Below are 17,709 nucleotides of genomic sequence, written 5' to 3'. Positions count from 1 at the left end.
TATGTCTTAAAGATGCTGCATAACAAGTTTCATCAAATTTAATCAATATTTTTGACTTTTAGAGTGTAGACGTCAAATTGTTTACAGACGACAGACAGACAGACGACAGACGGACGACGGACGACGGACACTGGGTGTCGACAAAAACTCAGCTGGACATAGTCCAGTTGAGTTAAAAAACACCAACAATGTCAAAGCGTCTAAGGAAGTTCAAAATGACAAGGAATTCCCTCACTCTCTCAAACTGATAGTTTTCACTCCCTAATGTTGTTGCATACGGTGTGTACCCCGGTTTAGAATAGGTACACCGTATCCCTGCGCATCGTAAGAGGCGACCAAGGGTTGGCGTCAGGAAGGGCATCCGGCCATAAAAACATTGCCTCAAACAGGGAACCATGATTGCCATGGGGCTCGCAAGGCTATCCCCGCTCTAGCGGGGAAAATGGCCTTAAAACGATCATTCATTCATTCATTCAATGTTGTTGTATACACTTGCATACAAGATGTAAGCTAATCCTAACTGCACTGGAGCATCAGATCATACATTTTACTTTTACCTGGATGAGAACATGAGACAGCCAATTAAACGTTGTGCACTGTCCTATCAACGTCACAGGACACCTCTTTCCAGTAAAGAAAAGTGTATATGCTTCCCAAGCAGGAATATCAACAGGATGGACAATACAAACGAAGGAAAGTTTCATTGGTCAGTTTCAGAACATGACGTTTCCAAGAAAGAAGATACCGTAACAATGTTCAAATGAGGACCATCAGAGTAGGCATCTCCACCAGTCGGACCATAAGCCATCATGCAATAACTAAATTAACCATGGGAAAGGTTCAAACAATATTAACCATCAAGGGTGACTGACCATCAAAAATCTTCTCAAGAGAGGAAAACTCTGTGGGATAGTTATATGGAACAGTGATTCTTCCATGACATTAAACCTTCATGATATGACAAACGGTTGAGTGATTGAGATGTTAGGCAAGCACCAGTACAATCCCACCGCTGACCTATCAAAAAGTGATAACAGATATCCAAATAAGAGCCAAGCCTGTGAATTAGGGCACATGAGTGTATAATTAATGGCATTGAAAGGTCCACACCAAAACTGTCAAAATCGGGAGTTTCACAACTATATTTAGGAAAGATACATGCGATTTCACCTGTGGATCACAGAATAGCCAATCTCCAATAAACAATTTAAAAATTCAAACAAGGAGAAGAAAAACAGCATTATGTGCATCGAAAGTCGGTTACCTGTTTATATTATCCACTTTAAATGGGCCATGTTACAATAGTAGTCAAACAGCAATGAGCAGTGCAGAGCCTCGTTGGGATATACAGTCACGTGAAAAAGTAAGTACACCCCATGTAAAGTTTTGACTTTTTCAACATATTTCAACATACAGCTATTTGATCTTCATTTCAACAATATTGATAGATAAAGGTGATATAATATAACAAATATCATGAAACATTTACATTTTGTAGTCCATTGTATATCTTAAATTAACATAAATGCAAATTTCGCATGTGCAAAAAGTAAGTACGTACACCCTTACATTTATCACTACTTTAAATACCTAAAATTAGAATCAGGTGCACCAGCTCACGTGCAAATGATTAGAACATCGTCAGAGAGGATCTTGGAGGAACCTGTCTTATTTAAACCTCAGACATTTAGTTTGGTTTGCTCTTTGTTGTTGAAGTGTGCGGCGTCACCATGCCTAGATCAAAAGAGCTCTCTGAGGCCTTCAGAAAGAAGGTTTCGATGCCTACGAGTCTGGGAAGGGATTTAAAAAGAGCTCCAAACAATTTGAAATCAATCATTCGACTGTCCGGAAGAACATCTACCAGTGGAGAAGATTCCAAACAACTGCCAACTTGTTCAGGCCAGGCCGCCCCAGCAAGTTCAGCCCGAGAGCAGACCGCAAGATGCTGAAAGAAGTCTCTAAGAACCCCAGAATGTCATCACGGGACCTACAGGTAGTTCTTGCCACTGTTGATGTCAAAGTGCACGAGTCTACCATTAGAAAGAGGCTGCACAAATTTGATCTACATGGGAGGTGTGCCAGGAGGAAACCTTTGCTGTCCAGAAAGAACATCAGGGCAAGACTAAAGTTTGCCAATGAACACCTAGGCAAAGACCAGCACTTCTGGAGCAATGTGCTCTGGACAGATGAGTCAAAGGTAGAGCTATTTGGTCCCAGTACCAGAAGACATGTTTGGCGAAAACCAAAGACAGCATTTGACCACAAGAACCTGATACGAACTGTAAAGCATGGTGGTGGAAATATTATGGTTTGGGGCAGCTTTGCTGCATCAGGGCCTGGGCAGCTCACCATCATAGAATCCACTATGAATTATTCATTGTACCAGAGGGTGCTTGATGATAATGTGAGGCCATCTGTCGGAAAGTTGAAGCTCAACCGAAGGTGGACCTTGCAACATGACAATGACCCTAAACATACCAGTAAATCCACCAAGGAATGGCTGAAAAGAAAGAAATGGAGGGTTCTGGAATGGCGAAGTCAAAGCCCGCATCTGAATCCCATCGAGATGTTGTGGGGGGATTTGAAACGAGCTGTGCATGCAAGAAACCCCTCAAACATCACACAGCTGAAAGAATTCTGCATGGAGGAGTGGGCAAAGATTTCTCCCAGTCGATGTCAGAGACTGGTAGACAGTTATAAGAAACACCTACTTGAGGTTGTTTCTGCCAAAGGGGGCAATACCACCTTTTAGAGCCAAGGGTGTACTTACTTTTTCCAGATGCGAAATTTGCATTTATGTTTATTTAAATTATACAATGGACTACAAAATGTAAATGTTTCATGATATTTGTTATGTTATATCACCTTTATCTATCAATATTGTTGAAATGAAGATCAAATAGCTGGATGTTGAAATATGTTGAAAAAGTCAAAACTTTACATGGAGTGTACTTACTTTTTCACGTGACTGTATAGAACACAGTAGATATGAGATTGAACGATATACAATATATTAAAGTATATCTGCATATAGATACTGACGTACAAAGCTTTGCAAATGAAAATGTAATCCTGGAACTTCACTGCATTTGAAATGTTGCATCATTAAACTTTTCTGTGCTGACAGGATGGCCTCGAAGTACGCAGACTCGCCTCTAAGCTTTTCCGCTTGGGTTTCAATCCCGACCCTGCTATAATCTGCCATCCCGGCGTTTGACAGGCAGGGCGATTCATCATTGTGTGCCGTCCCTCTGATGGACATGAACGCACATCCCGTCTGCCGGAATCAGTTGGTGGTCGTTAAAGATCCCACAGTGTCCTTGGTGAAGGGTAGGCGAGCTATCGCCGGCATCATGAACAAATTCCAAATTCCTGCCCTAACCAGCAAGAGGACACTGCATCAGCAACACAGTGGTGCCTTCAGCCAATAATGCTACCCTGTAGCCTTGTGTTGCATACGAACGAAGAAGATTAAACTTCTCTGGAAGATCCATGTACAAAAATATTACATAGTTGGAGAGTAATGGAGAAAGGTGAAGGGATGGCGATGTCCTGGGAAGGAGAGGGGATGGGAAAAAGGGAAAACGTGGGCCAGGGAGAGGAGGGGAGGGGGTAGTAAAATTTCCCTTTTTAATTTTATACATATGGCTTAAATTAATTGACAAAGCAATTCACGAGCCAAATATATACACATAAAGCAACAAACGGAACAGTAACATGCGGTGCGGTTCACTTGGATTAGTGGTTGCATCAGGTTTGCATCTCAAAATGAATACAGTTTGCACCAAATTAATGCTGAAGGATTTTAGAAAGCTCCAACATTCGACGTTATTCAGTCTCATCATGTCTCTAATCAGAAGCATTTTGCCTGAGTGAATGGGAATGTTCTCACAGTAAGAATCCTCATGTCACAAGCTTCCTGGATGAGTTAATCATTCTTTGCAGGTCAGTTAATGAATTGCACTGTGGGACACACGTGTTCAAACTGGTGAGGGTGATATTCGGTGGGAGCAGGTGCGAAATGTCTGTGGTCTGCTGCTCACCCACTGAGCAACCCTTTCCCTGTGGTTCGTTAGGCCACAAATCGCACTCGATCTCATCCTCATCAGCACCTGGAACGGATAGCGGACCTTGCCGCAATACACGGAAATATCCATTCTTCTTAGCAGCTGGCACTTCGGCTACCTTGGTGGTCAGCACCTCAGATACGGCTTCATCGGGGGCTAAATCATTCGTGGCGAGTGAAAAAGAAGTAGGGGCATAGGGATTGACAATGACTTCACGCGAGGTCTGGGGCTCAGGATCGGGAGCTGAGCACACAACACCAACTGCCACAGGATCGAGAGATCCGTCTTCTTCATTTCCCTCCGCGTTCTCCCATGCTTCTTCTTTTCTGACCCCTTCTTTGCACGTACTATCCGGGTTAGGAATGAATGGCATTGATACAGTCTCTATGGAGACAGCTGTGACGCTGTCTGTGTCCGTGAAGATGGGTTTCTCAGAAAGTGATGAACAAGTGGTGCTGAGTGTCTGTGGAGGGTTTGGGGGAAAGAAAAGAGAAGTGGGTGCTAAGGTGTGGAAAACATGATCACAACATTGCGCTCCAGCTTCCGTAAACGTATCGTGAACCAAACACAAACATCACCCTCACCTTATTCTGCAAAATCTCCCCAAACCAGGAAGATAGGCTGCTCCGAGAGGCATCCGGCAAGCCTCGTAACCAGCTTTTCATCCACCTGTGAGGAAGATCGACCGAAATGTGGAGTCGAGAACATCGAATAATATCCCCCCACGTCAAAAATAAACAAAACACAAAAATCTTCCACCCCAGAAGATTAACACCACCGACTGGTAAGTCTCACCTCCAGCTGAAGCCACAGCAAATGATGATGCCGATGATGAGACAAAGCCCAAGCACGTAAAAGCCGAACTCCTCTGCAAACACTACAGCCAACAAATAAACAAGCAAACAAATGCACGTGACACACTCGAACACAAGGTCACGTGAAAAATACATTTGTTGCAAAGATAGGCCATCCGATATGTGGTGTTCATTGCAGTTCACAATATGATAAATGCATTACTCTGTTTCACAATGAACCTTATAGTGTTTGGAATTGTGGGTTAATGGTATCGGGAAATAACGAACAAGTGTCGACTTTAACTCGAGTTCATTTTTACAATCTTCAACTTGACAATCACTTGGTCTTAAGCCTGGTGTTGGCTTAATGGTTAAGGTGGCTGGCTTGAGATCTAAGGTTCCTGTGTTGGAGACTGTCATGCCGTTCCTCCCTCCCTTCTCTACCATTCCCCATGTCTCCTCCTTCATCCCCTTACACTTTGAGACAGCCTCCCCAGAAGTGTGTTCCTGACTTGTATAAGCTTGTAGCAATTAGAGTCACGAATCAATCCAGTTCTCATTTAATTACTGCATCTTCCCATCTTTCTTTGCTTCTTCACTCAGTGTTGGGCATGACCGTACCCTTGAGGTGTGAAATAAAAAGTTTTTTTTATTTAAAAAAGCCTGCAAGAGCACTGCACTGGAAAAGTAACTGATAAGCACGAGGAGCCAGAATGAGCACACCAACAACATGCCTACTCTGCTGTTTCTCCCCAACAAATGACATGTGGTTACTCACAGTACAAGGGAGTTTGGAAGGTGAGCAGATTGCCATGAGGGCCCTTGCCAGCCATTGTCTCCCCAACCATCCATGCTTGGTAAGTGGATCCCCTCTGAAGGTCCTTCAGCTGTACTTCATGTAATTCTGGGTTTACAACCTCTAAGTTTCAGGAAAAATACAAAAAGGCAGAATAAATCGAGAGAAAACACACACACACACACACAAACACATGTTTCCATGGATACCAAAGGAGGTAACTCGGCTATATATATATATATATACAGTGAAACCTTGACTTACGAGTGCACCAACTTACGAGTTTTCCAAGATACGAGCCGTCGCTCGGTCGATTTTTTGCTTTGTGATGCGAGCCGCGATCTGAGTTACGAGCGAGCGAGCTTACGCCACTAGGTGGCCCAGCGAGCGTTCGGGTCACGTGGTTATCTTGCCGTGCAAGCATCTCTGCCGTATCGCTGTTGCTTTGTTTTCGCATTTTGTTTATTTTGGAAAATTTCTTAGTTTTAACCATGGGTCCTAAGAAATTGAGTGCCAAGGGCAGTGCTGAGAAGAAGAAAAGGATGATGTGCTTGGATATATGTGCTCGTACGCAACTACGTGTGAATTATATAAATAACAACTCGTGGTCTGAGGTAACTCGGCTAAAAATTATCCGATTTGCACCAAATAAAGTTTATGAATGGTTGTACAGACCCCTACTTCTCACTAAAAGTGGAAACAGAATGTAAATCTGAGTTATAACAAGCCCGCAAGGTCGCTCCGTGGAGCGGCCTTGCACATACTCAACTATGTGTGAATTATATAAATAACAACTCGCGGTCTGAGGTAACTCGGCTAAGAATTATCCGATTTGCACCAATGTGCTCTCAGGGCAGCATTCCTGCAGTGTGTTCCTGCAGGCATTGTGTAACATCGACGCGGCTTTTGCACGAGGTCGTGCTTGTTTATACATTATTTGTTATTTATAAAGTACATTTTTCTTATTTAAAAACACGTAACAAAAAAAATTGGTGTGGTTTTTGGGGGGCTGGAACGGATTAATAGCATTTCAATGCATTTTAATGGGGAAATTTAATTTGAGAAACGAGCAAATTGAGTTACGAGCTCGGTCACAGAACGAATTAAACTCGTAAGTCAAGGTTTCACTGTACATATATATATATATATATATATATATATATATATATATATATATATATATATATATATATATATATATATATATATATATATATATATATATATATATATATATATATATATATATATATATATATATATATATATATATCAGTTATTATGCGATTTCATACCATCAGTGGTGAACCGCCATGAAGGTATCGCATCCAGCTATCGCTGTACCTTAATGGGAGCGGTAGGCACCGTCTGCCACATGGCACATTATCTCTGGTATCCACTCATTATATGGAATCGCCTGGATGCAGCTGGGAGTAACCAATCTAAATGTAATTTCAGTTCTCCAGCTTAATGAGTTTTTCATACACTTATGACTGTATCTGAACTAAGATCAAAATTATGCTCTGCCGGATGGTCCTTCCGAGAGCTTGACATGCAGAGCGTACGTACATGACGGTGACGTCATTAAGTGCGCTCATTAAACTGGAGAACTGAAATTATATATATATATATATGTATACATACATACATACATACATACATACATACACACATATAAACACATCGTTTTGGCCCCATCACTCAATGGTGAAGATGGCCTCTAAATGGCCTCTAAACGGTGGTTTTACTCAATGGTGAAGAATCACTTATAAAAATTGAAAAATCCTCTTATCCGGATCCAGATTCTGATCTTCACCAAAATCTAATAAATTCGTCCTTGTCACACACCCAACACCCAACAACCTGTGCACCAAATTGCATCTGAATCTGTCCATTACTTTTTGAGACATCGTGCACACAAAAAGACAGACCAACAAACAGACAGGGGTTAAAACATAACCTCCGTCCACTTTCAGTCGGCGGAGATAAAAAATAAACATTGGAACAATGCTGAATGAAATAAAGGAAGGAATTACACATGCTATTACCAAAACTCACTCATAATTTCCTCTCCACCATTGTTCTTCTGGTAATAAAAGGATAAGTTGGTCAAAAAGCCACGGCGATCTTGCAAGGGGATCTTCTCCCACCCGATGAGTGCCCAGTTTGTACTGATCTTATGTAGTTTGAGTATCGGACCTGACTTTGGAGAAGCCTGGCGGACATAGCCTGGTGCAGAGGAGGCCGCAATGTTCCCATTCTTGTACTCTGCGGTCACAATCACTCGGTAACACACAAACTCAAAGATGCCTTCACGAATGGTCACGTTCAGTCCGTGTGTGCGAATCCACCCGCCGCTGCAGTTATTCATGTCCTCATCACACCGACACAAATCCACGACATATGCAAGCAATGGTATGCTTTGTCCACCAGAAGCGGCCTTCCAAGAAACAGCAAGACCTTTGCCATCAGGTCCTGTGACCTTAACATCTGAAGGGGGTTTTTCGCCTGAGATGCCAAGGGTAGGAGGTAAAGGGAGATGGAAGGAAAAGAGGGTAAAACAACAACCTCCTCAAGAAAAAGTGTATTTTATCATCAGACTTGGCCATGTAAAAGACAGTAAAATCCAACCACCCGAAAAAAAAAAATTCGACTGCTTGAATCTGGACTAAAATGATAATCTCAATGTTGAAAAGCAAAAGACAAAGCTCATTTGATGTACCAGAAAGTGGAGCAGAGGGTATATGAAGTACGGTGGTTGGTGACAAAACACATTTGTTTGATGCAAATAGGATTATGCGATCGGCTGATGGACCAAGAGTGAGCAGCATGCTTTTATCGTCGCATTTCACATGTGACAAGTTCTGTTCAGGTTCATCAGGTGAAAGCGAAGCGATTTTCACGTAGCACAAATGATCCAAACTGGGGCAGAGTTTCTTCTCTCCGGGCTGACACATGAGGTTCAAAGTGGTAGAAAAGGAGGGAGAAGGGAATTAAGTAAAACATTCAGGTAAGCTTCATTTTCACACGAGCAAGAGCAGAGGTAAAACAATATCCTTAGGGAAAAAGAAATATGAGGAGAGGCAATGAATAAAAATAAGGAAGAAGAAGAAAGAATAAGAAAGAAGAAAGAAGGAAGAAGAAGAAGAAGAAGAGGAAGAAGAAAAAGACAAAGCAAAAACTGTTTACAAACTAGCTCCGATGGCACAGAGGTAGAGGACATACCTTTGGTCTGTCTAGTAGGGATTCAATTTTAGGCACAACAATAAACTGTCGGATTTGAGCTTCCTAGGTAGTGTTACATCATAACATATGCCATCCATCGGACGGAAGTTATTCTCGGTGCCATGTCAGTTTGCATTACTTAATGGATGCAAAATATCCAACGTTGTCTTTTTTTTTTTTTGTCTACATAATCGAGGCTCGTAAAAGAGCTAACATTTATCACACAAACAAATCAAGCAGACAAACAAAGTATGTAAAAAGGGGAGCGGTAGACAGGATGGGGAGAGAAGGGGAAGCACACAAACACAACATTTGAGAGCAGGGACATCGGGAATGTGTGGGAGGGAGAGGGCTTGGGGGGAGGCGCCGTGGGAAGGGGGGGGGGGGGGTGGGAGAAGTATAAACACAAGGGCACAAAGGACTTACATGAAAGAAGTTGGTATTTAAAAAAAGTGGATTTGGGGTGAAATTAGCGGGGGTAGAAAAGATCAAGGTTTTGGATGGGGGAAGATAAGAGATGGTGGTGAACAGCTGTTTTAAAGACCTGGAGGGAGGAGTGGGATTGAAGAGAGTGAGGGAGTTTGTTCCAGAGCCGGGAGAAAAGAGGAATGAAGGAGTGAAGGTGAGCAGAGAGTCTTGATTTTGGCAGTTTAACCATAAGAGGGTTGCAGGCAGATCTTGTGCGACCTGTAGGAATATTTGGGGGACAGAGCCCAGAGAGAGCTGGAGGAGCAAGGCCGGAGAGGAGTCGGTAGAAGACAGAAAGACCACCAACCTGCCTGCGGTGAGTAAGTGAAAGGCCCTCGGAGGTAGCTTCATCACGGGAGATTTCAATGATTCTGAACGCTATGGTTTCAACAGCGTGAAGACGAGCTAGGTGTGAGGTAGGGGCACCAGTCCAGAGGGGAGAACAGTATTCCATTGAGCTGCGGATGAAAGCCTTGTATGTGGTGAGGAGCTCAGGTGTGCCAAGGAAGGACTTCGCCCGACGGAGGATGCCCAGTCGGCGACTGGCTTTGGAGGCCAGATTTGAAATGTGGTTTTCCCAGGAAAGATCATGGCAGATAGTGAGACCCAAAAGCTTGAGTGACAGAACTTCTTGGAGAGGATTATTCAGAAAGTGGATGGGAGGGTTGTCCAGTCGGTCTTTTCGGAGAGACATCGTAAGAGTGTGAGATTTGTCAGGATTGAAAGACATGTTCCACTTGTTTGCCCAGTCGGTGATTTTGTCCAGGTCTGCAGAGAGTGAGGAGGCTGCAGACTGCCGATCTGAGGGATGAGGAATGGAGCGGCAGAGAGTGGAGTCATCAGCAAAGAGATAGAGAGGATTTTCAAGAGAGTCGGAGAGATCATTGATGAAGACCAGAAAAAGCACAAGGTCCAGAACACTGCCGTGGGGAACTCCAGCCTGAACAGGAAGAGGAGATGAGAGAAACCCATTCAGGGCCACACGTTGACTACGACTAGAGAGGAAGTCCGCCAGCCATGTGTGGAGATTTCCATGGATACCAAAGGAGGAGAGTTTGGTGAGCAGAGCGGGGTGCCAGACCGTATCGAAGGCACGTGATATGTCGAGGGAGACAGCTCAAATTTCCTGTTTGGCATTGAGGACCTCCATCCATTGATGAGACAGCAGAAGCAGCATGTCCAGAGTAGAGTGACCTGGTCTGAAACCAAATTGATGATCAGAGATCAAGCCATTGGAGAAGAGGAAAGATTTCATATCCAAAGCAATGATGGATTCCATGACTTTGCTGATAATTGGGAGAAGGCTGATTGGTCTGTAGTTGCTAGAATCTGTTTTTGCACCTTTTTGTGTAAAGCGGTGATGTTGGCTGATTTCCAAGCAGATGGCAGATGACCTTGAGCAAAAGAGAGGGTGAAGAGAACAGAGAGAGGGAGTGAAAGAGCGGAAGAACAGGATTTTAGGACAGGATTTTTGTGAAGAATAGGTGAACAAATTACTCATTCCTGCCACCTGCAGTTGAATGGCAGGCCTGGCCAGCAGGGTCGCGAAATACTTGGGCCAAAAACGTTCCTCCGCGAACACCACACGGTGGGAAGCATTGGGACAGTAGTGGTGGTATTCAGGCTATGTACACCCAAAATAAAAATGTAAATGCGGATGAAAAGCCTTACCTTGAACAGTAACATAACACGGCGTTCTTCCTCTTTGTGATTGGACAGAAATCTCATCCAGAGATCTTGCCTGGGTGGCACTGAAAAAGCAACAAGAATTCCATTCAGCACAGACTTTCATTGAATATGTGGTTGATAAAAAGAGGATTAGAAAAGCAGTTTTAGCAATAACAAACATCTTAATCATTATAACTTGCCAAAAAATAAATAATTCATATTAGTGTTGGTGTGCTGTCCTTCCTACGTGTAGCTGTATGTAATTCGACAGTCAGCCAAACTCCATGAATGACATGGGAGTCAGGGAATAGCCTCCAAGCTCCAAGTGTTTTTACTGAAGCCACACAAGCATTTGGTCGATGAGCAAAGAGTAAAAAGGAAATGATTTTGAAGGTGTAACAATGACGATTGTGAGGGATTAACTCAGATACAAGTTATGAAAGGTTCAGAGACATTGCTTCCTTAGGTCACATCCTGTTACAACACTTCCTGTTACATTAGCCAACTGGGGGCGCCGACACAAAAAAGTGCACAAAATATGTGTGCAAGGGGCAGAATATGCCAGCAGAGAGCTCCACTCAAAAAAAGTACAAAACACATGCAAAAAGGGCTGAAGAGTTGATAAAGTGCATTTACACAATGGGGCCTAAAGTTCTTAAAGCATTTTTACCCCACACACGCAGTGAAAAGCGGGGTTAAGCAATGGTGAGCCAGGTGTGTAGGGTGCTGAGGAAGGGTTGAGTTGTGCTGTGGGGGTGTTGATGGTGAGCCAGGTTTGTAGGGTGCTGAGGAAGGGTTAAAGTTGTGCTCTGGCGGTGTTGATGTTGCAATGAGTTGAAGTGATCGTTATATTGTCCGCATATGAGGCTAATTGTAAGTTCTCTGGTGGTTGAGGAATGTCGTGCATGAACAGATTAAAGAGTGTTGGGGAGAGGACTGAGCCTTGAGGGACTCCATTCGGAAAGTATCGTGTGCGTGATGACCTGCAGTTAAAAATTACCTATGACTGTCTGCATGATAGATAGGTAGTTGGCCAGCCAGCTTTTTGGATTGTTGTGCGTTTGTTAATTCAACGTGTTAATTAAGGTGGTGTAAAGACACTGCATCAACAGCGGCAAACTTCCAAAAGTTTTTTTTTGTTTACGACCTTCAAAAAAAAAAAAAACCTTTTATTTCAATTGAATTGTATATTTGAATACTATTGACAACAAATCACATTGGTTACACTTCCAAAAACTTCCAGTTTAGCAGTACTTGGGCAAAATATGACATTTTATGTCACCTTGACCAATCAAATTTGCCACTTGTGCTCACTGCATTGGGGAATATAAAGATTAAGACAACATGGCGGTTTGTAGGAAATATAGGTCATGCTTGAAAATGCCGAGCCTAATGCCAAAATCAAATCAGTTCATCTTTGCATCATATTATATACTTATACCAAGTAGTGAAGTTTGGTCAAAATCCCATCACTGGTTCACAAGTTAGCTTGGAAACAGAAATTTTAATGAATGGGACCTCTGACCTTTGACCCTAAATAATTGTTACGTGTGTGGGGGTAGGTAATGAAATACCTTAGTCCAGATAAAATTGTATAGATTAGCGTGCCTCAAATTTCGCGAAGAAGAAGCCTTCATATGTTACGGATCCATCACTTCTGCCTTTGTTGTTATTATATACTTGTAGGATTTTTAGTTTCAGGTAATGTTGTCAAGATTTTTATGTGATATGGATATGACTTTAATAAAAGGTGAAAAGAAGTGTTTGTGAAGGAAAAGGAAGACGCGGCAAACAAACCAGAAGAGAAGGAGAGAGGATGAGACAGCCATGAGGAGACAGCTGTGAGTCACATCGAGGCTGCGAGCGGACTTTTTTGATATTGGTCGCGAATGAGTTGAGGCGTCCCGGAAAAGGGATTGACCGCGACATCGTCATATATTGCGAGTGCAATTAAACCTGCGTCTCAGGTTTTATCACCAAGTGTGAGTCATTGTTGGAGGGAGTCAGCACCTCCATTACAGGCCGATATGCCATTTTGTCCTCGAAGAGGCTGTCAGCTTGGTGCATCTTGTTTTGTCACTGGGATTTCCATATCGACCTCACCGTGTGGATTGCCGTTGGTTTCCATGTCGGCTAAATTCCCATAGACCTCTTACCTCATAACTCATCCACAGCCGCGCCAATACCTGCCTGTTGTTTTGCCGTCTGCTCGACCTCGATCTCCAACCAGCATGGAGATCCGTGCACGGACTTTGGGGAATGTTACATTCCACTCACGTTGGCGTGTCGTGAGTTTATTGCTTCATTGGGGAATCATGATACCATCATACGTATTGTTCATTTGAAGCAAGTGACATTTCCATTGTGCATTCTTTAATACAATAGTGTTATTATTGTGTATGTGAGAGTTCTTAATACAATTACTTGTTTTGTTCTACAATTGCATTGGTGTGGTTCTACCATGGTTTATTAGAACACGCAAAATAACAAATCTTTCTGCCGTGTTCCCGCTCCAGACTCTGAGGTGCATCGTAACCGGGGTTTGGGGAGGTAATACGTAACACATGTATCCAAGTGAGGCCGACTGTCTGGTAATATCGTATATGTGTCTCCATTCGAGGGGTGGAGCTATGCTAATTAGGTAGGTAGGTTTGCTTAAGAATAATCCCCAGTGTGTAATTGCCCTGTGATTTTCCCAATGTTTTATTACAATTAAAAAGTTTGCCAATACCACCACCACCCCAATCGCCGACAGTATGACCGGACATGCCAATCGGCAGAGGAACCCTGCCCAGCCGAACATCCCCGAAGGACGGCAAGGCTCCCCCCCCCCCCCCCCCCCAGGCTTCGTCAGTGGGCATCAAGAATGGCTGTGAGGCCATGCCCCGAAGGACAATTGGTTAGGACAATTTGACGGCGCTGGGCGATTGGTCAAAAGGATGACGTCATCGAGACACCAGTGAGGAAAATAAAAGGTACAGCCATTTTCTCTCTCTCTTGGCCCTGATTGCGTTAGTGAACAGTTGCATTCTGTCTCGCTCCTCTCTGGTCCTGGCTTTGATAGTGGACGGTTACGTTTTATAACACTCTCCCTGTGCCTTCGGTGGTGCTTTGAGAGGTACGCGCTAGTGAGGTGAGTGGTAAGAGCCGGCGGATCGTGACGATCGGAGGAGGAGGGATTTCGGCTGCCACTCGGTGGGTCGGTGGCCGCCACGGGCATGACTGTGTGCCATCTTGTGCATTCCCCGCAGAGTGACTCCCTTTCGACGACTACCAGGCTTTCAAGGGCCGTTTGGGGACGCCAGGCTGAGTACCGGCCAACGCACCACACAAACACATTTTCTTTCATTTGTCTTCCCTCGTCGTGTCTGTGTCCGTGTGGAGGGTCCCTCATTTCCCATTTTTAGTTTTATCTCGCATTCATTTCAATATTGCTTGAATTATTTTCATTAAATTCTTTATTTTTGCATTTCATGCTGGTATTGTGAATTTTCCTTGTCCTGTGTGTTTATTTGTTTGTGGGTTCAAGGACTAAAACCCCATCGCATCCGTCCGCTCAGGTAAGGACCTCAGTACTCGTAAGGTAAGGACTCGGTATTTAAACACAGGTATCCCTCCCCCGCGCGTGCCAAAGAGATAACACCATCATATTTTGGGGGTACACGCCTCGGCGTTAAGGCTTGTTTGGTCATCCGTCACCCTGAGGTCTTCACTACGGGGTCGACGCGACAATATAATCAGTTCATGTTTACCTCATTATACATACCTGCACCTAGTTTGACTTGGATCCCTTCAGCCATTCTCAAGTTATCGCAGTAATGAAAACCTCTATCATGGACGCACAAACGGACGGATGGACGGACAAACCGAAAACATAATGCCTCAATTCCGTTTTGCATTTTCAATGTCATTCAGCCCCTCAATCCAAAAGCACTGCTTTAACTATCCAAACAGCTATTTGTTCAAATTAAACTGTCCTCGAGGGAAGGGTGCGATTGGTCGAGCCAAACAGCTCTCGGATCCATCCACTTTCCTATGCGGCGTTTCACGGGTGGACAAGTGTATCAACAAACATTGGTATTTTAATGGTGGGCGGGGGGCAGGGGAGGAACCCCCAAGCAACACACCTGCACACATTTATATTAGCAGACTTTCCACTATGAAGTTTGAATGAAGTGACCTACTTTCATTGCAATCCCATTGCACTTATTTACCAACGAAACACAGGTGGAAAAGCCCGGAATACCACAGAGGGATGATACACATTTGCCATTGCATATTGCTGATTGTGATCATTTGAAATAGAGCTGTCAAATCCTCTCGAAACCCCCAGAGTAATAAATATCCACATTCTCTGCCTCAAAGGATTCATTCAAAGGATAAAGGATCCATGGTGCATCTGTAGGTTATCGTACTCCCATTAACCCATTAACGCTGCGAACAATTTGCATTTAATGACCCTTTGCCCCCATTATTCAAAAGGCCTCGGTAATAATAACAACAACAACAACAACAAGAATAAACATAGGAAAAACAATTCGTAGGGTCAATATACTAAAAAAACTCACCTAACCCCAAATAAATTGATACAAAAGGTTTTTCAATGGATTCTGGTACCATTGGGCATGCTAAATAACATACTAAAAATCTAGTAACATCTGACTTCCGGAAAGGGGTCATTTTCAAGATGGCGTCCAAGATGGCCGCCGGGAGCTTAAAATGGCCATATCTCAATTATTATTCAACCGAGAAAGGTGGTTTTGGTGTCTAACCCTAGGTTTTAGGGCCCAAGGAATCCAATTGAATCAATAAAATTACCATCAGTTAATTATTTATTGACAAGTCCAAGATGGCATCCCAAGGTGACATCCTGATCCACTAAAATGGCTCTGTCGAATAGTAGTCAACCTAGAGAGATTTTTCAGTGTGTATACCTAGGTTTAAGGCTCCCAGGAAATCATCAAAATTACTTAAATAAGCACAAAGTAATCAGGTAATCCAGTAAGCCAGGTTTACCAGCCCATTAGGCATTTGTTGTCTTATACAGTTAGTCGCTATTCATCGTCATCCTCCGACTCCTCAGGAAGAAACTTGTTATGTGGATTGTCACATTCTTCAAGTTGGCACGGTCCACAGGCAGTAGTTCATGGTAGCCCATATCGTCTACAAGAGCAGCGGAGTGTCTTGCAGGCAGTGGAGCCGTTACAATGAATGACCTTCAAGAGACTGTCTGGAGCAGCGTTCATTCTTGACACAAGTGGGACAAACTGATTATCCTGCAGGCTCCACCCCCATTTCATGGCATCCATACCCTCTTCTTTTCCCATCCACACTATGATCTGGTAGTACGCTCTACGACAGTGAAGTTTGGTAGCAGATTCAGTTGGGGGCAGACGTTCGGGTGTTACAAAAGACGAAGCAGAGACAACCTTCTTGCTGAAGGTGTTATATCGCATTGTTGCAAGGGAATCTTTGCACTTGCCACCAAAGAGGATAGCCATTACTCGGCATCCAAGGTCATCGATCACCTCTGTGGTCTGGTTTGGGATGGTGAATGTGTTGGCACAAGACCGAAGGACAGGGTCTCCTTTTACAAGCTTCTGGAAAGCAGTCTTTTTGCCAACACCAAAAATCCGAGAAGTCGTGTCACAACCAGTCATGGCATGGATGAATATCAACTGAGAACACGTCATGTCCGAGGATTTCTTTTAGATGGTTGATGTCATACACTTTAAAACTGCCATCAGCTTTGGACTTGTCTGATATGAAATAAAGGCTCTTACTGTGTCTGATCTGAAATAAAGGCTCTTACTGTCTCCCTGCGCATAGTAAAGGAGTAAGACAAGGAGATCAGTATCTTCTCCAATCAGTGTAGTGGTGTGTAGAAGAGATGCCTCCACTGCAGCCTTTACTATATCTACGTCAGCATCTCCAGGTGCATTGACCACAGTACAATACCTTTCTCTCAGTTCATCACTTATCATCCCGATCAGTCTCTGTTTATTGATATCTCTTGACAGGACCTCCTCCTTCTTGCCTGAGAACTTTGTCTCAGCAGTGAAGCTGACAATGGGATGAATATTGTGTCCTCTTCTCTGATGCGTGTTGTCTTTAATGGACGGCCCTTCCTCATAGCCATCAAAGACAATGGTCGTAGCTGAACCATAATGCTGGATGGTGAAGTCAGCATACGACTGCGCTATTTCACCATAGCTTTCTCCACTCTTCCATCGTATTCTGTGAAGGAGTGAACCTCCATCAAGGACGTGGATCTCCGTTTCTGGTACAGAATCTAGGATGGCATCACTTGCATGATCACAGATCGCGTGAGCTAGTTGTGGCTTATCAGCCTTTCGGAAGACGTTTCTGGCGGAGGATGGTGAGTTCTGGTGAGTCGGAGGTTGACGATGAATAGCGACTAACTGTATAAGACAACAAATGCCTAATGGGCTGGTAAACCTGGCTTACTGGAACCTGGATGATTACTTTGTGATTATTTAAGTAATTTTGATGATTTCCTGGGTGCCTTAAACCTAGGTATACACACTGAAAATATCTCTCTAGGTTGACTACTATTCGACAGAGCCATTTTAGTGGATCAGGATGTCACCTTGGGATGCCATCTTGGACTTGTCAATAAATAATTAACTGATGGTAATTTTATTGATTCAATTGGATTCCTTGGGCCCTA

General features: G+C 43.5%; 1 protein-coding gene across 4 annotated transcripts in view; it reads right to left on the bottom strand.

Annotated features, from left to right (window-relative positions):
- Positions 1-1,065: 1,065 nt before the first annotated feature.
- The window catches only part of LOC137421452 (interleukin-6 receptor subunit beta), a 94,376-nt gene continuing 77,732 nt past the window's right edge, over positions 1,066-17,709 (bottom strand). For all 4 annotated transcript variants that reach the window (XM_078772755.1, XM_078772753.1, XM_078772754.1 and 1 more), the window contains exons 9-15: positions 11,022-11,101; positions 8,380-8,605; positions 7,716-8,165; positions 5,640-5,780; positions 4,863-4,944; positions 4,652-4,736; positions 1,066-4,530 (exon numbers count right to left, since the gene is read on the bottom strand). In XM_078772755.1, coding sequence (XP_078628881.1) covers positions 3,904-4,530; positions 4,652-4,736; positions 4,863-4,944; positions 5,640-5,780; positions 7,716-8,165; positions 8,380-8,605; positions 11,022-11,101 — 1,691 coding nt within the window. In that variant the 3' untranslated portion in view covers positions 1,066-3,903. The remainder of the gene's footprint in view (positions 4,531-4,651; positions 4,737-4,862; positions 4,945-5,639; positions 5,781-7,715; positions 8,166-8,379; positions 8,606-11,021; positions 11,102-17,709) is intronic.

The sequence above is a fragment of the Myxine glutinosa genome, chromosome 2 (genome assembly GCF_964187855.1).
Source record: "Myxine glutinosa chromosome 2, kmMyxGlut1.1, whole genome shotgun sequence".
NCBI lineage: Eukaryota > Metazoa > Chordata > Myxini > Myxiniformes > Myxinidae > Myxine > Myxine glutinosa.
Note: the sequence above shows the minus strand (reverse complement) of the source record. Positions and strands in the feature narration are given on the sequence as shown.